The sequence below is a fragment of the Molossus molossus genome, unplaced genomic scaffold (genome assembly GCF_014108415.1).
Source record: "Molossus molossus isolate mMolMol1 unplaced genomic scaffold, mMolMol1.p scaffold_m16_p_6, whole genome shotgun sequence".
Classification (NCBI taxonomy): Eukaryota; Metazoa; Chordata; class Mammalia; order Chiroptera; family Molossidae; genus Molossus; species Molossus molossus.
In genome coordinates, this window is record NW_023425399.1 from 28422382 (window position 1) to 28446623 (window position 24242).

General features: G+C 41.9%; 2 protein-coding genes across 3 annotated transcripts in view; one reads left to right on the top strand and one right to left on the bottom strand.

Annotated features, from left to right (window-relative positions):
- Positions 1–237: 237 nt before the first annotated feature.
- Positions 238–24242, bottom strand: part of PCNA (proliferating cell nuclear antigen) — a 61658-nt gene continuing 37653 nt past the window's right edge. Inside the window, exons 1-7 of one of the 2 annotated variants that reach the window (XM_036245603.1) lie at positions 19213–19292; positions 7845–8089; positions 6489–6586; positions 6256–6323; positions 5076–5270; positions 1661–1784; positions 238–1573 (exon numbers count right to left, since the gene is read on the bottom strand). In XM_036245603.1, coding sequence (XP_036101496.1) covers positions 1494–1573; positions 1661–1784; positions 5076–5270; positions 6256–6323; positions 6489–6586; positions 7845–8065 — 786 coding nt within the window. In that variant the 5' untranslated portion in view covers positions 8066–8089; positions 19213–19292 and the 3' untranslated portion in view covers positions 238–1493. Of the gene's footprint in view, positions 1574–1660; positions 1785–5075; positions 5271–6255; positions 6324–6488; positions 6587–7844; positions 8090–19212; positions 19293–24242 lie in introns of those variants that run through there. The other variant, XM_036245602.1, reaches the window with a different exon arrangement.
- Positions 19634–24242, top strand: part of CDS2 (CDP-diacylglycerol synthase 2) — a 63503-nt gene continuing 58894 nt past the window's right edge. The window contains exon 1 of the mRNA XM_036245599.1: positions 19634–19750. Coding sequence (XP_036101492.1) covers positions 19694–19750 — 57 coding nt within the window. The 5' untranslated portion in view covers positions 19634–19693. The remainder of the gene's footprint in view (positions 19751–24242) is intronic.

The following is a 24242-nucleotide window of genomic DNA, read 5'->3' on the forward strand; positions in this document are numbered from 1 at the left end:
CCCCCCCCCGGAAAGGGAAGCCCAGCTGGTCGGTACTCCCCTAGAACTTGAGCTGCCAGGGCAATTGCCCAGGGCAGCCAGCCTCCCCCGGGGCTGAGCCAAGGTCTTTGCTAGTCATTACCCCACAACTATGCTCTTCAGTGGCCCCACACCCTTAATGCAGTTTCCCGGTCTTTGGTCGTCAGAACTTGCCCAGGTAGAAGTCCGCCCACAAGGGACATTTTGCCACGCGTGAAGCTTTTTTAAATGACAACTTTATTAAGGCATAACTTAAATACAATAAAGTACAATTGAATGAGGCTTAACAAATGCAGTCTTGGAATCATCACCAGTCTAGATAAAATATTTTCTCTCCAAAAAGTTCCACCAGGCCCCTTTGCTGCCCCATCTCGTTCCTCCCAGGCACACATAAGGAAATGGTTACCCATTGGATGCAGTGAGTTCCAAAGTCCAATAACCAGAACTCAGTCCAGGTACAACAAAGATACCAGTCATTTAATCCACCAAAAACAAAATACAATGGGAAAAGGGACTGTAATAAAACAATTTTCAGTATGTAGAATGCCAATCTGTGTAGCACAATTACTGGGAACCTTTCAACAGCCTGTTTCACAACTGCTGAGCCTTTTTCACTTTCTTTGTTGAATACACCACCTATGAAATTTAAGCCATCTTCATCCTTTAAGGGAGTAAGTCCCAAATAAGGCTATTTATACTGGAGAATTTTATTTTATTTTTTTGGTACAAACATACTCCTTGGGCCCTATCACAGATCTAGTAACACTTAAAAAAAGATTACTGTAAAATGTTCCCTAAAGAAACTGCCCTGTAACAATGACAGTCTTATAAGCCCACACAAATTTGAGTACATCAAGCTTCTGAAAGTTAGTTTTCGCTAAAAAAAAAAAAGACAAAATAATGAAATATATAGAATTTGTTCTATTCCCCCTATCATTTCTTCAGCTCAAGTTAGAATACAAAAATAGGTCTGGCAAATGAATTCTCCAAAATATCTTGTCACCTACTGCATTTGGAGTACTTTTTGTGGCTATATCTAATGTATTTCTATCTGGCTGCTCTAGATTGGAAAAAACAAAACACATTTACACAAAAAGGTAGCATTAACTGTGAATTCCCTAGGATACTTGCAACAGTAAAGGTTCAAATGAAGGTGCTGTCCTGTGATGTTTGAAATTCAAATAACTTTTATTTATATTGAAAACACAATTAATAGTCAAAACCCTTTGTTATAAAAATCCTAAAGAGTAGTTCTAAATAAGGCAGAAGTAGTTCTAGGTTAATAAGACCAGATTTGACTTGAGATTATCCTTTCACTTGTAGAGAATGGAAAAAAAAGGTTATTTACAGAAAACATTATCTACATATGTACTCAGGTACAAATTTGCTGACAGAAGAGACGTTTAAGGGCACGCTGGAATCTCAGAAGCAGTTCTCAAAGAGCTCAGTTTTATTTTCTTGGATTTTAAAAACATCTAAGATCCTTCTTCATCCTCAATCTTGGGAGCCAGATAGTACTTTAGATGTCCCATATCAGCAATTTTATACTCTACAACTGAAAGAAGGCAGAAACATAGTTAATTGCTGAGACATACCACATACACTGCCTACAAAACAAGATTCAACAAATGTATTATCTTACCAAGGGGTACATCTGCAGACATACTGAGTGTTACTGTAGGAGAGAGTGGAGTAGCTTTTGTAAAGAAGTTCAGATATCTCAGTGCAAAAGTTAGCTGAACTGGCTCATTCATCTCTATGGAAACCTAAGGGAAAAAACAAGATTCATCATACTGGAAAAAAAAAAAAAACCAAAAAAGTTACAATTCATTAGTTTATAATATACATTTAGAAAATCTTTATTGATTGCTTTGGAGGGTACTATGAAACTAATTTTGAAAATAGGTTCATAAAACAAAAGAAGCAGGTATTTAGCCCGCCTTTCCATATATGAACCAAATCTCAGGTATCCAAATTGGGTGATAAGAGCTCCTCTTTATGGAAATATCTCTAAAAAATAAATCAACTAATAAATGATGAAATATATTAACATATTACAACTCTGCAAAATGTAAAGACTTAATGAATCTAGACAATGACTATTATGGGTGCTAAAATCACAAAAAGGTATTCAGATACCTGACTCCTACTAGAGGTACACACCACCATCTATTAAGTATTCTTGCTCTCCCAACACAAAAACAGAGAATACCCTGAATATCAGCAAGCCTCAAGAGCTGTAGCCCCTAGTTTATAGGAAATACAGGGTAGAGGAACATATTAATTGACATAAGGGATGCAACTGGCAAAATTCAGACTTTAGGAATCTCAATGACAAATGACCTAGTTTCTTCAACATGTGAAATTGTAATGGAGGCGCAAAAACAAATTGAAGAGAGAGAGAGAGAGAGAGAGAGAGAGAGAGAGAACCAACAGACTCAAAGAAATTTAAGGGTTGTTATCAACCAACTGCAATGCAATGTGTGGACCTTCTTAAAATTTGATCCAAATAGTTCTGGCATGACCAAATAATAAAAACAGTAAAAATTTCCTTAATATTGAATAATTTTCTTATAGTATGTAGTAAAGTTTAATATAAATACTGCAAGTGATATTAAAATATGTATGGATGAACTAATGCTAGAGATATTTAAAAATCAAAGTTGGAAGGAGAGTGAAATGTAATTTAGGAGATAGATAAAAGTTGGGATTAGGCCCTAGGCTTTTGTTATTAATATCATTTTTTAAAAGTCTTTAGACTGATGTCAGAGAAATAGCGATGTGAAAGATCCCCTTGAAGTCTGAACAATTTGTCTTATTTATTATTTTTTATCCTCACCTGAGGACATTTTTCCATTTTTTGTTCAGATAGAGTGGGAAGGCCCTGGCCAGTTTGGCTCAGCAGTCAGAGCGTCAGCCTGTGGTTCATAGAGACCTGGGTTCGGTTCCCACCAAGGGCATGTATGTCGGTTGCAGTTTGTCCCCGGCCCTGGTTGGGTTGTGCGGGTGGCAATCACCTAATGTGTCCCTTTCACATAGATGTTTCTCTCTCTCTTCCTCTCTCCCTCCCACTCTATCTGATCAAAAAATGAAAAAATGTCCTCGGGTGAGGATGAAAAACAACAACCACCACAAACAGATAGAATGGGAGGGAGAGAGAGAAACATTGATGTGAGAGACACACACTGAGTGGTTGCCACCAGCACAACCCAGTCAGGGCCAGGGACAAACTTCAACCGAGGTACGCGCCCTAAGCGGAAACCGAACCCAGGTCTCTAAACCACAGGCTGACGCTCCAACTGCTGAGCCAAACCGGCCAGGGCGAAGTTTGAACAATTTGAACAGCTATAACTCAACAAAGGATTCCCTGCTTAATGCACAAAAACAGTTGCAGAGAGATCTGCGCATTGAAACATTTAAAGAATTTTCCTGCTGATATTAAAGAATCCATAAGAGACATTAGTAAATGCATGTTGCAGAGAGAGAGTATATAAAGGTACATTACCATGCTGTAAATTGGAATTACGGTTATGAGCCTATCTGGGTTGTGTACATAGTATGTTCATTTAGTGTGGGAGTGTTTTACATAGGAGACTTAAGAATAAAAGTGAGCCCTGGTCCAGTGTTGTCCCATGCACCATTGCTGGGCACATGCCCAAGTTCTGGGTTTGATCCTGAGTCGGGATACTTATAGGAAGCAGATGATTGATGTCTCTCTCTCCCCCTTCCTTTCTCTCTAAAATCAATAAAAGCACAAAAATAAATAAATAAATAAATAATAAATATGAGCCCAGGCTGGGTAGCTCAGTTGGTTAGAGCATTGTTCTGATACAATATACCAAGGTTTCAGGTTCGGTCAGGGCACATATAAGAATCAACCAAGGAATGCATAAGTAGAACAAATTGATGTTTCTCTCTCTCCCCCTATCTTCTTTTCTCTTTCTCAAAATCAATAAATACATTTAGGGGAAAAAAAAAAGTGAAAAAAATTAGTAAAAACAAACCCTTTATTTTCTTATGTATTGTCAGCTTTATTGTTGGGCATTCAATATTAAAAATAAATAAATAAATAAGACTTTATTTAAAAAGAATTTACCTTGGGTTGACAACTCAATCAAAAGACAAGAAAATAGTATCAAATATATACTATAAATTTACAACATGCCAGATACTATGTTAAGCACTTTGAATGTTACCATATTTAATCCTAATAATCTGGTGAGGTTAGGCCCTTTCATTGTTCTTGATTTATAGCCAAGTAAAATTTTATTTTAGTACAATTACCAAATATTAGTTTATAAATACACTAAGGATCTTAAAAACAACAACAAAAAGTTGATTACAGGACAACTTTAATTTAAGGATATTTAGGAATTAGAGTGTCATTTTTTGGTTAAATGTGGCTTATACAAAAGCTCATAACAGCTAGATTTTTACCCCTAACCTCCAGAAAGCTAAAGGTTAGACACCTAGCTTCCCAATCCTGTTCTTCGAGTATGTGTGGGTTTGAAACATAAACACATTATCCTGTGACTTATAAAGTATTCAGCCTGGCCGGTGTGGCTCAGTGGTTGAGTGTTGACCCATGCACCAAGAGGTCGCTGGTTTGATTCCCAGTGGGGCACATGACCAGGTTGTGGGTTAGGTCCCCAGGGGGGTTTGTGGGAGGCGGCTGATCAATGTTCTCTCTCATCGATGTCTCTCTCTCTCTCTCTCTTCCTCTCTAAGTCAATAAAGAAAAAAAATAAAAATAAAAAAATAAAGTGTTCGGAGGTGGGGCCTTCATGAATAGGATTATGCCCTTATAAAAATAGAGACCCCAAAGAGCTCCCTTGCCCTTCCACCAGGTGAGAACGATGCTGTCTATGAATCAAGAGGCAGGTCCCCACCAGACACCAAATCTGCCAGTTTACCAGCCACCAGAACTGTGAGAAATAAAGCCACCAGTTTATGGCATTTTGTTATAGCAGCCCAAATTGACATACAGTAACCTAATATTAAGCAGTGTTACAATTCTCTTCAAAGTATTTTTTTCTGTTTACTTTAAAACTACTTACAGCTTCCTCTTCTTTATCAACATTACTTGTTTGTGACAACTTAATATTTCCATTTCCAAGTTCCCCACTTGCAGAAAATTTCACTCCGTCTTTTGCACAGGAAATTACAACAGCATCTCCAATATGACTGAGATCTCGGCATATGCGTGCAAATTCACCAGAAGGCATCTTTACTACACAGCTATACTCTTGTTCCTATAAAACAAACAAACAAAAACACCAAAGATCAATTTCTGGAAGTTAAAGATTTTGTAGGTACCTCCACTTCATGAAGAAACAAAACAGCATCTAAACAAAAACTCAGCATTTGTTACTTTGAAATGTTACTTATTGTGTCTTAACACACTCCAACCTTGAAAAAAATAAATGCAGATCCAAAACTAGTACATTATAAGAATAATCACACTAAGAAAACAAATTAGAGCACCTCCAAATCACCCTCCAGGGTTAAATCAGGACATGAGAGTATGGCATAGGAACAATGATGGTGCAAGCAGGCCTACCTACTTTCCAAAACAAGAGTTTTAAACATTCCAATGCTACTTCTTTCCTTTAATGTTGATACACTTAATCTAATAAATTTCTGCCCCACAGCTCTAAAACCTACTCTTAATTAAAAACTAAAAAAAGCATCCTAGGAATAAGAAAAAGATGCATACAGGTTAGTGGAAATGTAAATATACATTTGGCAACAATAAAGGCAATCAATGATCCACTTTTTATTTAGAGTACTATAATTTAATAATAAAAGATGTGTCACTCTAAACACTAAAACCCCATTTTGGAACATGTACCAGCAGCTATATAGTTCTGTAGGCTTTAGCCCTGGCCGGTTAGGCTCAGCGTTTAGTGTCAGCCTGCAGTCCAGAGAGACCCGGGTTCAGTACCCACTAAGGGCACGTACCTTGGTTGCAGTTTGTTCCCAGCCCTGGTTGGTCATGCAGGTGGCAGCCACTCGATTTGTCCCTTTCACATCGATGTCTCTCTCTCTCTCTCTCTCTCTCTCTCTCTCTCTCTCTCTCTTCCTCTCCCTCCCTCCCACTCTATCTGAATAAAAAATGGAAAAATGTCCTCAGGTGAGGATTAAAAAAAAAAAAAAAAGGAAGTAGGCTTTAAATTATACTAACATATCTTAGGTAACTATCACGTACAATATACTCAGCCAGAAACTGATACTCACTGGAATTCCAAGCTGTTCAACATCTAAATCCATTAACTTCATTTCATAGTCCGAAACCTTTTCCTGATCTACAAAAGGAAAGCAAACATTGTTGAAAAAAAGCATGGAAGCTTGTAACTATGAAGTAAGTTTTACAAGCATCACAAATATTTTAAATTTCTCACAGCTTTGAAAAATATTGATGCTGCATTTTAATTTTCTTCAGCATAACTCAGTAAAAGATTAGAACCTACTTGGAGCTTCAAATACTAGTGCCAAGGTGTCCGCATTATCTTCAGCCCTTAGGGTAATGATGTCTTCGTTGCCAGCACATTTTAATATTTTGGACATGCTAGAACAGATAAGACACAGGCTTTAAAACTGACACCATCTTCTCAAGATCGTTCGATTTCTAAGCAATTAAAACAAGAAGTTACCATTTTTAGCTATTAGGCTGTCCGATGAATTGGCGAATTGGAAAAATGTACTACAGGAGAATGTGTAAACCTGTCCAGCCCTTTTGGAATGCAATCTGGCAGTTAAGTATTTCCTCAAAAAAATTAAAAATGTAACTGCCATTTGACACAGTGATCCCACTTCTAGGAATATACCCTAAGAAGCCTGAAACACAATCAGAAAGAATATATGTACCCCCATGTTCATAGCAGCACTATTTACAATAACTAAGATCTGGAAACAGCCCAAGTGTCCATCAGTAGACGAATGGATAAGAAAGCTGTGGTACATATACACGATGGAGTACTATGCAGCTGTAAGAAAGAAAGATCTCTTATCCTTTGAGATGACATGGAGGGACCTGGAGAGTATTATCCTAAGTGAAATAAGCCAAACAGAAAGACAAGTATGACATGATATCACTTTTTTGTGGAATATAACGAACAGAATAAGCGGATGAACAAAACAGACCCAGAGACATAGAAAGAAGTAGGGTTCAGACTGAGACCTCAGAGGTGGGCAGAGAAACCTATATGCATGTATGCATCACCAATGGGCACAGACAACAATGCTGGGGGGGGGGGGGTGGAATCAGGAGGATGTCAATGGGGGGGGAAAGGAGAACCATCTGTAACAAGAATATTTCTATTAAAAGACATTGCACTGGTTTGGGTAAATATTTCTCATAAGATACCACTGCCCTGGAGAAATTTTCCCTCAAGTTCAAGGGGGTGCTCACTGTAACTCTAATAATAAAAGACCGGAAATAACCTATTGTTCCTAGGAAGACAGGAGTAGGGAACATTATAAAGCGGTTAAAGTCATCCATGACCATGGTTTCTCATTCAAGGCTGCCGGCACCTAATGACTAAAAAAGCTCTGGAATAGTGTTTTCCTAGCAGCCCCGCGAAGCCCATCATTTTCCCGCCACTACCCGCTTTGTAACTATGGCGCGGAAAGAGCGGGTTCGCGCCGCGGACAGCGCGGGCTTTCGGAACCGCGCGCTCCGCTGGATCCCGCCCCCCTGCATAACAGGCCAATGAGAAAGCGAGATGGCTCTTCCTAGCCAATGAGGGCCCGGCACGGAGGAGCTCCCGCCAAGAGCCAGGAATGGGATTTAGGTGATGAAGGCCGGGCTCCCCACCCTGGCTCACCTGGTGAGGTTCACGCCCATGGCCAGGTTGCGGTCGCAGCGGTACGTGTCGAAGCCCTCGGACCGCAGGGTGAGCTGCACCAAAGAGACGTGGGACGAGTCCATGCTCTGTAGGTTCACGCCGCTCGAGCTGATGTCCCAGCAGGCCTCATTGATGAGGTCCTTCAGCGCCTCCAGCACCTTTTTCAGGATGGAGCCCTGGACCAGGCGCGCCTCGAACATGGTGGCGGAGTAGCAGTGACGCGGCTAGAAACGAAGGGAAGGAAGAGGTGTAGCCGGCCTAGGCTTCACAGGATAAGAGCGAGCAGAACAACAGCGTTAAGAGCCTGAGATCAACGAACACCACCAAAACGCTCCGCCTGCAACCGTTTTAATACCGCCGCGTCTGCGAGCGTGCGCTCTCCGCCTCTGCGTTCCGCGGCAAGACGTCACCACGTTACCACGCCTGGGTCTGGGCGGAGAGATTCCAGGGCCAATCATGTGCCTGGTCCGCGCTAAACCCGTCCCCCCTAAACATCCATTGGAGGATGAGGGGACAGGAGCGGAATAGAAACGCTAAGCCTTCGGGGGCGGGTGGGACGTCATCTGGTAGGACTGCCCGCCTTTTTGTCACGTTCTGGAATCTGAACGCTGGACACGTCCGGGCATAGTGAGGCTTGGGCCTGGGGTCAACGACCTCCAGTTTTGTGGTGCCTCCTCCACCTCCCGCTTGGGGATAGAAAGTTGCCCGTGAAAGTGAAACACAAATTGAGCCTATCGGGAGGGAAAGCCGCCTAACACACACACACCACACACACACATACACACATACACACATACACACACACACACCAAGCTCGTATCACTCAATTGTTTCTGTATACAGCTTTCTAAACTTTTTCTATGCAAATACCCGTTTTAAAAAAACAAATGGGTTCATTCTGTTAACACTTCTGCTGTGTACTTCAGGTACAGTATTTAATTTTAACTCCACGTACACGTGTTCTATATGAGTACCTTTTAAAAAGGTGGCTTAAAACACAGACATACCTCGAAGATATTGCGGTTCCTTCGATACCATGCAATAAAGCCAATAAGGCAGTAAAGAGGGATCCTTTTTTGCTGGCAGAGTCTTGCCTTCAGTTTTTAAAAAAGCGACACCTGCGGAACTCAGTCACGTGAAGCGCAATAAAAGGAGGCATAACGGTTAGGTTTGTAACCTAATTTACTAATTTCTTGTCATTACAAACACCTTTGGGCTCTTAGGTGATTTTTGTGAAATCAACTCCTTAAACTAGCATTGCTGGGTGGAAGAGCATATACATTAAATATCTGATTAATGTTACTATAAAAGATTGCGATTTACATTCCAGCCAAAACTATGAGCATGCCCATTTCCCCTGATTTTTCTAACTACAGATATTAGCAATCTCGATTTTAAGTCAGGGCTCGTTTGTGTGAATATTTCAATTTGCATATTTAAAAAGTTTTACAGGTTGGACATTTTTCATATATTTCTTGACCGTTGCATGTTTACATTTTTTCTGTTAAACTCTTTTTCTTACTGATTAAAAAGAGCATTTTATGTATTTATCATTTCCTCATTATATATATTCTTCACTCCGGCTTTGTTATTTTCCCTTAGTTGCATTTGATATAGTATCTTGGTCTGCAGAATTATTTAATTTTTCTACTATGTATCAAGGGTGGATTTGACTTTATTATGTCCAGGGAATTTTGTGTTCCTGAATCAGGAGATTCATATATTTCATTAAGTCCAGGATATTCTCAACTATTATGGCTTCAAATATTGCCTTTCCCTTGCTGTATTCTCTTCCTCTGGCATTTCTACTAGATGCATATATTTTACTGAATTTAAGATACCTTCAATTATAAGACGCACAAGAAAGAAAAAACGCTGTCAAACTATCACACAATGCTTATCATTTAGAATTTCTATTTTGTAATTATTAAAAACTTTTAAACTTTTAACAATATTTGTATCATATTCCTCTTGTGCATACATTAAAAAATATATAAACAAAATAACTGGTTAAGGCATTACTAATTATTTCTCCACATTCAGTTTTCCACTCAGTTGCTGATACTGCTGTTTTTCCATATAATATCATTCTCTGTTGTCAAGGATGCTGATGATGCAGTATTCTCAACAGTGCTGCTATATTGTGTGGAATTTCTTCCAAGTCTCAGTCACTCATTTCCACCCCCACTCCCAACCCCCACCTCTGACAACTATCAATCTATTTTCTGTATCTATAAACTTGGTTTTTCTGTATATTTGTTTGGTTCCACATATAAGAAATATCATACAGTCTTTGTCTTTCTGTGTCTGACTTATTTAATTTAGCATAATGCCCCTGAGGTCCATTCATATTGTCACAAACTTTTATGGCTGAATGATATTCCACTGTACATATATATCACATCCTCCTTACCCATTCATCCATCAGTGGACACTTAGGTTGTTTCTATATAGTGCTGCAGTGAAAGTAGGGGTGCATATATTGTTTCAAGTTAAGTGTTTTTGTTTTCTTTGAGTAAACACCCAGAAGTAGAATTGCTGAATCATTGGATAGTTCTATTTTTAATTTTTTAAATGAGTATCCAGACCTACTGCTTTATTTTTTTTATTTTTTATCTTTATTGTTAAATGTTTTACAGATGTTCCTCATTTTTCCTCCATTGACCCCCTCCTCCCCACTCCCGCCCCCCTCCTGCCTTTTCCCACACTGTTGTCTGTGTCCATTGGTTACATATAAGTTTTTTGGTTTATTTCTTCCTACCTCCCTAACCCCCTTCTCTTTGAGGTTTGTCAGTCTAGCAACCAATCTATACTTCTTAATCTCTTCACCCTTTTCACCTATTCCCCCAACCCCACTCCCATCTGGCAACCAACAAAATGTTCTCTGTATCTATGAGAATGTTTCTGTTCTGCCTGTTCATTTTGTTTGTAGATTCAATTGTCGATAGATATGTATTCATTGCCATTTTGTTTGTTCATATATTTTATCTTTTTCTTCAAAAAGACCCTTCAACATTTCATATAATAACAGTTTGGTGGTGATGAACTCCTTTAACTTTTTCTTATCTGGGAAACTCTTTATATGGCCATTGATTCTAAATGACAACTTTGCAGGATAGAGTAATCTTGGTTGTAGGTTCTTGCTTTTCATCACTCTGAATATTTCTTGCCATTCCCTTCTGGCCTGCAAAGTTTCTTTTGAAAAATCAGCTGACAGTCTTATGGGAACTCCCTTGTAGGTAGTTGCTGTTTTTGTCTTGCTGTTTTTAAGATTCTCTCTTTGTCTTGAACCTTTTGCATTTTGATGATGATGTGTCTTAGTGTGGGCCTCTTGGTGTTCATCTTGTTTGGGACTCCCTGTGCTTCCTGGATTTGTATGTCTGTTTCCTTCACCAAGTTAGGGAAGTTTTCTGCCATTATTGTTTCAAATAGGTTTTCGATTTCTTGTTCTCTCTCTTCTCCTTCTGGCAACCCCAAGATGCAAATGCTGGCACGCTTGAAGTTGTCCCAGAGGCTCCTTACACTCTCATTTTTTTTTTTATTCTTTTTTCTTTTTGCTGTTCTGATTGAGTGTCTTTTGCTTCCTTAGATTCCAAATTGATGGTTTGTTTCTTAGCTTTACCTACTCTACTATTGAATCTGTATAAATTATTCTTTATTTCAGTTAGTGCCTCCTTCATTTCTGACTGGTCCTCATTTATGCTCTTGAGGCCCTCACTAAGTTCACTGAGGTTCTCACTAAGTTCACTGAGCATCCTTATAAGCAGTATTTTGAACTCAGTATCTGTTAGGTTGCTTATCTCCATTTTGCTTAGTTCTTTTCCTGGGTTTTTGTTCTGTTCTTTCATTTGGTTTTGACCTGTTTCTTTGTCTCCTCATTTTGCCTGCCTCTCTGTGTTTGTTTCAGTGTATTATTTAACGAGAGGTATGGGGCTATCTGAGACCAGATGCTACTTGTTTGAAAGAATTTAGGAAAACCTGAAGCAGGATCCAAGACAGGCCAATTCTATGGTTAAGCAACTGGCAACAGCTTGGGTGGGCCTGAAAGTTGGGTGGGGCGGGGCCTCAGGGAATCACCAGGGCGGGGCAACCAGTGTGAGCCAGGTTGCTGAAGTAGCAGATATGGCGGCTGTCTGCCACCCCAGGGAAAGGTTCACTAAAGAACAAAGGCCTCTGACAACACGTCTGTTCTGGAGAAAGCCGCCTCTCCAGCCTTCACTCCAGTGCCAAACAGCTCAGTTCTTCCCTGTATGTCTCTGGCGCCATTCGAACTGCATCCCGTCCAAGCTTAGAGGGAGTGCGTCTGATAAATACGTGCACGGGCCCTTTAAGAGGACCTGCCTGAGGCTCCAGCCACTTCAGCCTCCCTGAGCCTCAGTTCCTGCTGGTTTTTCCAGCCAGAAGTTATGGGGACTTCTCTTCCTGGCACTGGAACCCTGAGCGGGGCGCCTGGTGTGGGAGGGGGGCCCCCTCGGTCCTCAGGCAGGACCTTCCCAGCTGAGGAATCTCCTGTTTTTATCCGCCACACATGGGTGTGGAACCAGCCCGTCCGCCTCCACCCCTCCTACCAGTCTTGATGTGGCTGCTTCTCTCTCTCTCTTTTTTTTTTTTTATCCTCACCCGACTACATTTTTCCATTTTTTGTTCAGATAGAGTGGGAGAAAGAGAGAGGAAGAGAGAGAGAGAGAGAGAAACATCGATGTGAAAGGGACACATCGAGTGGCTGCCACCCGCACAACCAACCAGGGCCGGGGACAAACTGCAACCGAGGTACATGCCCTTAGCGGGAACCGAACCCAGGTCTCTCTGGACCGCGGGCCGACGCTCCAACCACTGAGCCAAACCGGCCAGGGCATGGCTGCTTCTTTAATTCTGTAGTTGTAGGACTTCCATTCAGCGCTATTTAAGACAGTTTTGAATGATGGTTGTTCAGTAGTTTAGTTGTAACTTTGATGTGGTTGTGGGAGGACACGATACCGCATTTACCTACACCGCCATCTTGACTGGAAGTCTATTTTTAATTTTTTGAGGACTTCCATACTGTTTCCCATAGTGAACAGTAATTGGCTGCACCAATTTACATTCTCACCAACAGTGCACAAGGGTTCCCGTTTCTCCACATCCTCACCAATACTTATTTCTGATTTTTTTCTCTTTTCTTTATTGACTTTAGAGAGAGAGTAAGGGAGAGGGAGAGAGAGATAGAAACATTGACGAGAGAGAACATCGATTGGCTGCCTCCCGCATGCTCCCCACTGGGGATTTGGCCCACAACCTGGGCATATGCCCTGATCAGGAATCAAACCTGCAACCTCTTGGTGCATGGGTTGATGCTCTACCACTGAGTCACACTGGCTGTGTGGGGTGACACTGCACTGCGGCTTGGTTTGCATTTCCCTGATGATTAATGATGCTGAGCATCTTTTTTCATGTGCTTGTTGGTCAACTGTATGCCTTATTTGGATAAATGTCTATTCAGATCTTATGTCTTTGTTGTTGTTAATCCTCACCCAAAAATCTTTTTCCATTGATTTATAGATAGAGTGTGTGTGTGTGGGGGGGAGACATTGATGTGAGAGAGACACATAGATTGGTTGCCTCCTGCGTGACCCTGACCAAGGCCGGGGATGGAACCTGCAACCCAGGTACGTTCCCTTGACCAGGAATTGAACATGAGACCCTTCCATCTGCAGGGTGATGCTCCGTGGTTACACACTGAGCAAAACCATTCAGGGCAATGCCCATTTTTTTTATTGGATTCTTTCTGGTTTTGCTATTGAGTTGTATGAGTTCTTTATATATTTTGGATAGTAGCCCTTTATCAGGTATATCACTTGTAACTATTTCCTCGCATTCAGCACGTTGCCCTTTCGTTTTGTTGATAGTTTCCCATTTGTAGATTTTGATACTGGCACTTTCTGGCTTTATGTGTAATCAGTTACCCTTTTGCATACATCTTAATATCAAACATAACTGCTTCATCTATTTATGAGTATTTCCCTTGCTTATGTCTTTTAGAGTCTCAGTTCCTTTGCAAAATGGAATGTGTTCATTCCTCTAGTAAAAACATTTGCTTCACTAATAACAAATGTATACTCTGCTACTCTGTATTTGTGCTTTTCGCTTACATAACATTTTTGGTTTAATGGCAAATCAAAGTGGAATGGATTTGAAAGCATTTATAGTGGCAATTAAACTCCATCCATGTGGTATCCACAATGCACTTGATCAGTTGAAACAAGGATATGAATGGCTATGACCTGTGGTCAGAGAAGGCCTCTCCAAGGAGGTAGCACTTTACTGGAGAAGCTAGTTGTTTGGAGAGTGAAAGAAAGTATTCTGGACTGAAAGAATAGCATGTTTAAGAAGGGCAGGATGCTGCCCTGGCCAATTTGGCTCAGGTGTTAGAGCATCAGCCCGTAGACCAAAGAGTCAGAGGTTCCATTCCAGTCAAGGGCACATACCTTGGTTATGGTTTGTCCCAGGCCCTGGTCAGGGTGGTGCAGGAGGCAACTAGTTGATGTGTCTCAGATCTCTCCCTGCCCCCCCCCCACTCTATCTGAGGATAAATGGAAAAATGTCATTAGGTAAGGATCAAAGAAAAGGGCAGGATGCTTAAAAGATGTTGAAATAGTAGTTAGTTTTAGAATTCAAAGCTTTTTTTGGGGGGGGGTTCCCAGTTCCCAGTTTTATTAAGATATAATTGACATATAATAGAACTCAAACACAATAAACAATGGGGAGACTGTTGCAAAGAGAAGCAGGGGTGAGATCTTATAGGACTTTGCAAGCCCTCTGTAAATGCAAGGGAAAGTTACCAAAAGAAGGTCTTTGAGCCCTGGCCAGTTTGGCTCAGCGGTTAGAGCATCGGCCTATGGACTGGACAGTCCTGGGTTCGGTTCCCGCTAAGGGCATGTACCTTGGTTGCAGTTTGTTCCGGCCCTGGTTGGGGTTGTGTGGGTGGCAACCAGTCAATGTGTCTCTCTCACATCATATCTCTTTCTCTCCCTCCCACGTTCCCTCCTGCTCTGTCTGAAGATAAATGCAAAAATGTCCTCAGGTGAGGATAAAAAAAAAAAAAGTTCTTTGACATGATCTAATTTGTATTTTAAGAGGATCACTTTAACATCTAGTAGTGGTACTATTCCAATCAATGAGAGGAAGAATGAATTAAGTAAATTACGACCAAACAACTTCTAGGTATAAAGCTGTAGACTCCTCCTAGTAACTGTTCACTGAAAAATAAAATTCAAATAAATGTAAACCCAATGAGAAATAACAAGGTAGGCCCTGGCTGGGCAGCTCACTTGGTTAGAGTGCTGTCCCAATACACATAGAAAAATAAAATTCAAATAAATGTAAACCCAATGAGAAATAACAAGGTAGGCCCTGGCTGGGCAGCTCACTTGGTTAGAGTGCTGTCCCAATACACCAAGTTTGGGGTTTGATCACTGATCAGGGCTCATACAGGAATGAACTAATGAATGCATAAATAAGTGGAACAACAAATCCATGTTCTCTTTCCCTTCCTTTCTCTCGCTAAAGTCAATAAAAAGTAATGGAGCCCTGACTGGTTGCTTAATGGTTAGCGCATCATCCTACAGACCAAGAAGTTGCAGGTTTGATTCTTGTCAAGGGCACATACCTCCACTGCGGTTTATCCCAATCCTAGTCGGGGTCATGCAGGAGGCAACCAGTTGATGTATCTCGCTCATATTGATGTTTCTCTCTCTCTCCCTTCCACTCTATCTGAAATAAATGAAAAAATATCCTTGGGTGAGGATTAAAAAAAAGAATGGAAAGGTTTTTTGGTAAGTATTTATAAGATCTTGCTGTGGCTTCTAAACATATAAGGCAAAAAATCCATAAAACATAAGGAGTAACTACGTACATTTTAAAACATCAGTATGCCTAAGAGCACTGTGTTGGTTAGTATACTTTGTTCCCATGACACAGAACCCAATTCAAACTGACTAAGAGAAACAGATAATTTAATCATCTAAACAAAAGCCAGAGGTGTCTGGCTTCCAGTGTTCTTAGGAAATGTATGAAAAAAATGGTTGGTTATCTTAATAAGTAAAGAAATATAAATTAAAAGAAGGTAGAATTTTTTTTTTTATCCTCATCTGAGGATATTTTTCCATTGATTTTCAGATAGAGTGGGAAGGAAGAAGGGAGAGAGAGAGAAAGAGAGAGAAACATCGATGTGAGAGACACATTGATTAGTTGCCTCCCGCACAGCCCTGCCTCCCACACAACCCCAACCAGGGCCAGGGATCAAACCTGCAACTGAGGTACATGCCCTTCACCAGAATCAAACCCACAACTCTTTGGTGTGCGGGCTGACACTCTAACCACTGAGCCAAACTGGCCAAGGCAAAAGGAGGTAGAATTTTAACCTACCAAATTAATAAAAGTTGTGCTAACACCCATTTGTTAGGAAAGATTCAAGAAAGTGGGCACTTTCGAGCATTAAAGATAGGAATATAAAAAGGCATATTTTTTCTAGTAGTAATTTGGAAATGTGTATGGAAAGCCTTAGGATTTTATTTATTCTTTGACACAGCAATTACATCTCTAGGATTGTTTTCCTAAAGAAGTAATCAGGGCCCTCGCCGGTTTTGCTCAGTGGTTGGCGCGTTGGCCTGCTGACCAGAGAGTCCTGGGTTCGGTTCCCACTAAGGGCACGTACCTCAGTTGCAGTTTGTCCCTGGCCCCGGCTGGGGTTGTGGGTGGCAACCAGTCAATGTGTCTCTCTCACATTGATGTTTCACTCTCTCTCTTCCCCTCTCTTTCTCCCTCCCGTTCTATCTGAAGATAAATCCAAAATGTCCTCAGGTGAGGGAAAAAAAAAAAGAATGTTTCTTATAGAATTATGAACAATTCCCCTGAAATTGGAAATAACCTTGAGGTCTAATCATATAGTCTTTGTTAGGTAAATTATGATAAATCTGTAAGATGAATAAAATATAGCGTTTTATTTATTAATTTTTTAGAGAAAGGAAAGGAGAGGGGGAGAGAGAAAGAAAGAGAGAGAGGCGAGAGATATTGATTTGTTGTTCCACATATTTATGCATTCACTGGTCGATTCTTGTATGTGCCCTGATGGGAACCCACAACATTGGTGTATGGGGACAACGCTCTATCTGAGCTGCCTGGCCAGCATCCCATATAGCCTTTCAAATACTATTCTTTTTAAAAAAATTTTTTACTTATTAATGAATGAGAGAGAGTGAGAAAGAAACATCGATATGAGACACATCTATTGATTGTCTCCTGCACAACCCTGACCGGGCCTGGGGATTGAACCTGCAACCCAGGCACGTGCCCTTGACCAGGAATAGAACCTATGACCCTTGGTCCAAGAGCGGACACTCTAACCGTGAGCCAAACCAGCCAGGGCAAGGGAGGTGTTTTTATTATAGATTAATAATTATAGCAATAGCTGCACACTCATGCTGAGCTCACAGTCAGCTTGCACATTCTGGGGGATGAAGAATCTCATGCTAGTTCTTCTACTAATCAAAATAACATCTCAAAACAATGGAATTAACCAAGGAAAGCAATGAAATCACTGTATACAAGGTATGCCACAAGCCTGGCAGAAATGACCCTAGAGGAAAGGGCTAATATGAGGAGAGTAAAATAAAAATCAGGGATAGCAGAGGAGGGGGAAGGTAATGCAAAGGAACAAAAGTCTTCTTTTGGCTGCAGGTGGGGGAGATTTAAAAAAAAAATTTCTTTCTACAATTGAGGAAGAAGCGCTAAAGCTGGCCTAAAGTTCTATTGGCATGACTTGCAGAGGTCTGAGTACCTGACCCCTCTTCTCCACAGGACTGACTTCAGGAATGTACTTGGTCTGAGTTCAGTTCACCTGGCAGGTCTGAGTGTGAGGGATAGCTTATGCAGGCCAAATTTTAAGGAGTTATCTATTTTAGTAATCATACTGTGCACACTGAAACTCTGATCTAAATGAACTGGTTTTCCAACCTCCTTTGTATCAGGCTGGGTGTGAAAGGGAACAGTTGAGCTTCTGGAAGGACTGATGTGATGCTTACTTGCTCAGATGTGACCTTTCACAATTATGTACCCTAAAGGTGATGATCTAGATTCCAGCACCTCCACTTGTCACAGAGGATGCCCTTGTGGTGCTCTCTGTGTTCATGTCCTTCTAGGTTCTTTAGATAATAAATCTTGCTGAATCTACCCAAGTGGTGTCTGGTCTTTAGATCAAGAAGTGACCACTGAAGAGTCAAAACGGTGATCACACTGTCCTTAACAGATCAGGAGTTTTAAAATTAGCATCAGCATGTTACTTACTTTTACAAGTAACATGAAAACAAAAGACAAATAAAACACAAAAGCAATGCTTTCTGTGACTAAATTTTTAACAGAGATAATAAACTGATGGGAGTGGTCTGTTTCTCAAAAAAAAACAAAAAACAAAAAAAACAAATAAAAAACCCCCAAACAAGTATTTGTGCAATGTTGTTAATATGAAAGAAAGCATAATCTGAGTTTCATGTTCTTCCACACCAAATTTACTGTCACTGTGGAGCACTGTTACAGGGACTTGGAAATACACTCTTTAGAAATCAAGAAAATATAACTCCTCGGAATTCTCACTATTTTCTCTAAGCCCCACAGTTCAGGTCAAATGTGCTGATACGAAACTGCAACTCGTAGGTGTGCAAGTTTCTTTCCTTGTTAAATTACAATACCCTCAAGGGAAGGGACCTCATTTTACACTTGTTTTATATAACTTAAAAGGCAGCGAAAAAGTACTGCTGAGGGCGATGCTGAGCAACATAGGTTAGTGTGGGCTTTGGTAAGAAACATCTGTATTCTAATTCGTAGTGGGCACTTCTAGCTGTGAGACCTTGGTTAAATCATTTTCCTTTAGGAGAACATTTAAATCCACTCAACCAGTACTTTGCATGTATCAAGTACACAGGGGATCCGGCTGTGAACAAAGTTGGAAGCATTCCTGTCCAAATAAGGCCCAGAAGACAGAAATTTGAAAAACCGCGTAAGATCTTCTCAGCCAAGCTTTGTGCATAATGAATGAGATAAATTTAAGCGATTACTTGGTTCAGTGCTTAGCACATAATTAACGCTGAGTAAGTACTAGAGACAACTTTGCAAAGCAACGCAGACTTAACTTTGGGTTTCACCTCCTTACGAAGACCTCCTCTTAAACAGAGGGCTCCCCAGCCCTTTTCACACAGCACCCAACCAGTGTCTACTTACAAGCGGGAGGCAAAAGCCCTGGCTACCGAGTACACAAAGTCCAGAGCAGCAAGTAAAGTACTGGCGAAGATAGAGCCGCTAGGTTACCGCCTCTTACCTCCAGCAACCCGTTACCTACAAGGTGCCAGCGCCGGCCCTCCGCGGTCTGGAGGGAGCTCTCATTGGCTAGTCTTCCTCGAAAACGCACGCCTTTTCCCGCCCTCTCACACTGCTGTCCAATATACGCCTATCTACTCCGCCCCGCCCCATCTGCCCAGCCTCCCTGGCAGAGTCACGCCATTGGTGGGTCTCTCGGTGCGCGTGCGCGCTCGCTCCCGGCCCCAGGAGGAGCGGGCAGGCTGGGGCTGAAGGAGTCCCACCGAGCTCCGCCCCGGTGAAAGGGCTGTAGCGGCGCTGGGAGGGGCCGAGGTCAAGGGCTGGCAGCCCGGCTGCGGTGGGCCCTGCGAGCTGCTGCGGAGCTGTGCGCTGCTCAGGCGGGGCGGGGCCGGCCGAGCGGAGTCCGCGCGCGCCCGCGCTGAGCTGCCCGCTCCGGCGGCTGCGCTGCTCACCCGCGGCAACGTCGCCCCCGAGTCTCCAGCATGAACGAGCTGAGGCTTAGAGCGGTCCGCGACCCGGACGCACCGACCGTGGACAAGGTAGAGGCGGCATCCGGGTGGGCGCGGCCAGAGCAGCGGCGCCTCCCGGAGGTCCGCGGGGGACGCGCGCCGTGGGGTTGGCTGACTCTTTGATCCTTTGTGGCGACAGACGGCGGCACCGGGCCTGGGCAGCGCGAGGGTCCTTGGCTGCGGGACCTCCGCGGAGTGCGTGTCAGGGGTCAGCGCGTCGGGGTTCCCGGGGCACGGCTCCGGTGGTATCTTGATTGGGGGTGGTATCTCCGCGGCGCAGAAAGTAGCGCGCGGGGCATTGTGCACCACCGTCTGTCTCCCAGGGCTGATTGGGGGTGTCCCATCCAGTCCCCCACACCCGGAGATCTTCCTGAGTGTGAAGGCGTCGAGACCCCTTAAAACCTCGGGCAGGCGACTCGACTCCTCTGTTCCCGACTTAGGCTCTCCGCATCTCTCTAAATGTTGGGGGGTTATCAAGACAAGGCCTTGGGATTTACCTCGTAGGAGGTTTAAATTCCTTAAAAGTGAAATCTGTTAGCTTTCAGCAGAGGTCTCTTGACTCGCAGTCAGCAGGTGTTGGAAGGTGTACCCCAGTAGGTGGGCTTGTTTCCTGCTGTAAATGTGGGCATGGCTGGGGTAAAGGAGGAGGGTAAAAAGAGGCCATCTTGGCGGGGATGCTGCCGGTTAGGGGTGAAGGATGAGGGGAGTAGACTCTTCGTTGAAGTGAAAGGTTTGTGAAGGGTAGTTGAGGAAGGTGAAGGGGGAGTGGTTGTGATACTGTGGGCGTTGAATGACAGCCTAAACGTTGGGGCTTCATCGTAGTATTTCGAGCCCTGAGTTAGCAGTGGTGAGGAGCACTGTAGTTGGTAAATTGATTTGGCAGCGGTGTGTAGAATGGCCCAAGGGAGCTTGCACCAGAATGAAAGAGAATGGTTAACTTGGGGTTGCTAATAGGTGACCTGCAAATGTATTCGTTGGTCCACGTGTTGCTTTAAAAACTAGACTTGTCCTGGCCCGGTAGCTCGGTTGTTTAGAGTCTCGTTCCCATACGCCAATGAACGCATAAATAAGTGGAAGAACAAATCTGTCTCTCTCTGTCTGTCTCTCTCTTATCAATAAGAAAACAAACAAACAAACAAACAAGATTTCTCATAACAGTCTGAATTTGTTGCTTATATTGGATAATTGGAAGATCTGCCATCATGTTTCCACCTGATTAACATTTGGCTGGAGCTGAGGAACAGCTGTTCCCACTAATTCCTGTTGCCGTATACCAGGCTAATGGCACCCACTGTAGCTCGCAGGTTTTGATAACTGGAGGAAAGGGATGTTGGGGAGACACCAGGAAGAAAGAAAGCCCAAAGATTTGGTGACGGGGTGTAAACAGAGCAGTTTTATGAGGAGGAATAAGTGTTTTAGGTGAAAGAATGTTTTAGGTTTTAAACAACTCACGTTGCTTTTGACTGTGGATCATCCAAATGATTTTTAGAATATATTTCGGAGAACATTTAGGGCTTCTGTGTAAATTTAGGAGTCGCTTGCAGAGACAAGGTACTTTGAAATTTCTAATCTTGCTATTAAATACCTTGGTTGGGCCTGGAAGAATTCTGTTCCCACACTGTATACTAGTTGGAGGCTATGCGGCCCTGTTTAAGAGTGACAGGCCAGACGTGTTATGGTACTTTGTGGGCCTCAAGGGTGTGAGAAGAGGGAGAAAAAAGAAGGCACGAGAGCTAGTGTGCTATATTTTTTAAAAGCTAACTATTTGTAATAATTACACATATGTACTGATAAAAACAAAACAAAGCCATACACACAACTCCCCTGTCCCCCACTGGATTACAAGGTGAAAGAAGTTTCCTGCCCTCCCCACCCAAAACTCCTTGAATCCATTTCCCAGAGAAAAAGTACTGGGCAACATCACCCCCCAAATTCAATAAGGTAAAAAACAAAAACACACAATAAACAAAATACCCCACAAAGATACTTAAAATACTTTCTCATCCCATGTTTTAGGTACAAAGGATATGAGGAGCTGTCCAGCTAAGTGTGCCTTAATTTTTTACAACTCCACCTAACTTGTACGACAGAATGTCTGAGGTTGTGAGGTCCACTAAGTGCATGTTGCTTCCTAAAACACGACAGCTACTGTATTCTGTTAAAAGCCTGATGTAGTCCATTAGCTCAGAACAAGCAAATAGCCCCTCACCCCATCACTGTATTTCCGAATTATCATGTATGGGATTTTAAAATAAAGATACATTTTAGGAACTGTGAAATGCTGTATTTGTCTTTGGTGAATGTATATTTTAGAGTTTAAAAACATACTGACTTGTTTTATTTCAGTAGGTTGAAAAAACTTTCATAATTTTGCCGATATATATATTTTTTATTATTACATTTTTTGATTGATTTTTGAGAGACACAGAGAGATTTATTTGCTACTCCACTTACCCATGCATTCATTGGCTGCTTCCTGTATGTGCCCCAACCAGGGATGGAACCTGCAACCTTGGTGTATCAGGAAGATGCTCTTAACCAACTAGCTACCTGGCCAGAGTTTACAGATACTCCTGTTAGAACTTAAAAAAATTAGAAATACCTACAAAAGGATATCTTTTTAGGGAAATGAATCATGAAATGGGAACTTTCTTATTTTATAGAAGAATTCAGAAAACTGTATCAGGTCAACTTATTAAAAAGAATTGGAACAAATTTGAAAGATTCTTTAAAATGTTCCAGTTGCTTAAATATGGCAAAATTGTCTTGTAAATAAGCAGACAATCATTAGTTTCAAAATAATCTGGAGAATGTTTTTATTATATAATTTGTTATATTTAGCATCATAGAATGGAATTTTCAGAGCCTGTTGCTAATAAAGGAAATGTTTTTCCCCTGGGAACCATGCTTATAATTTTAAAGTCCCAAAGCACAGTGTTGTTGCCAAACTAAGAAACTTGGAAGTTAAACTTTGGAAATGATTCTCTTCCTTCCCAACCATGTTTTTACAATGTAGCATAGGAAAGAAGAGGATGAAGCATGGGCCAAAAGATTGGCATCTTAAAATTTATGATTTGGGTTGGCATTTCCGGAGACTTTGTTTTCAAGGTTAGAGTGAAGGTTCGGGGTTTTCTGATGTTCTTAGATGCTGGGGTGTTATTTAAATTAGAGCTAAACTTCTTTTAAGGCTTTCCTTCTAGAATGATGAAACCAGTATCAGGAGGAAATAGTGACATCATTTAGAAAGGGGAGTTTAAATTTTAACTAAAGACAGTGGTTTAAAGCAGGGTTAAGAGTCAGCTAGATCCGCCCTGGCCAGTGTGGCTTAGTTGGTTGAGTGTTGTTGGTGCACTAAGTTGGCCGTTCAATTTCCAGTCAGGGCACATGCCTGGGTTTTGGGCTTGATCCCCAGTAGGGGGCAGCCGATTAATGGTTCTCTCTTGTTTCTCTCTCTCCCTCTCCCTTCCTCTCTCTCTCTAACATCAATAAAAAACATATATATATATATATTTTTTTTATCCTCACTCGAGGACATTTTCCCATTTTTTTGTTCAGGTAGAGTGGGAGGGAGAGAGAGGGAGAGAGAGAAAGAGAGAAACATTGACATGAAAGGGACACATCAAGTGGCTGCCACCTGCACGACCAACCAGGGCCGGGGACAAACTGCAACCAAGGTACGCGCCCTTAGTGGAAACCGAACCTGGGTCTCTCTGGACCGCAGGCCGACGCTCTAACCGCTGAGCCAAACCGGCCAGGGCTATATTTTTTTAAAATAAAGATTGGGGTGAGTTTCTCTTTTCTCAAGCTCCTCAAAAGGAAAATAAAGAGTCAGCTAGATCCATCTTGAGCCTGGGTTCTGTATCTTAAGAGCTGTATAACTTGGAGCAAATCACTTGTATAAAAGCCTCAGTTTGTCCATCTCTAAATTGGGGTGATAAAACAGCATGTGCATCAGAGGATATTTGTGTGGATTAAATGAGTAGACATGTTACATAGATAGGGCAGGAAGAGTCACATTGTAATAATATGTTACCTGTTGTTTCTGTTTTTACAGAAAAAATTTTAATATTCACCTTCTACTCTTAGAAGATGATTGAATCTTCAAGTTATAAATATGTGGAGTAATCTTTTCCTATTCATCACCTTTTAAGGAAAGTGTTATGGATAGACAGAGCTTGGCCTTCTATGACCTATCTTTTTTTTTCCTTTCTTTTTTTTTTTTTTTTCCAGTTAGAGTAGGAGAGAGAGAGGGAGGAAGAGAGAGAGAAACATTGATGTGAGAGAGACACATCAAGTGGTTGCCACCCACACGACCCCAAGCAGGGCCGGGACAAACTGCAACTGAGGTACGTGCCCTTAGCAGGAACTGAACCCAGGACTCTCTGGTCCATGGGCTGATGCTCTAACCACTTAGCTAAACCAGCCAGGGCTGACCTATCTTTTTATTTCATTTTCTTGCTGAGTTTTTCAGTGCTCAGAATCATAGTCAGGCTTTAGCTGTAGAAGGATCATCGCTGTATAC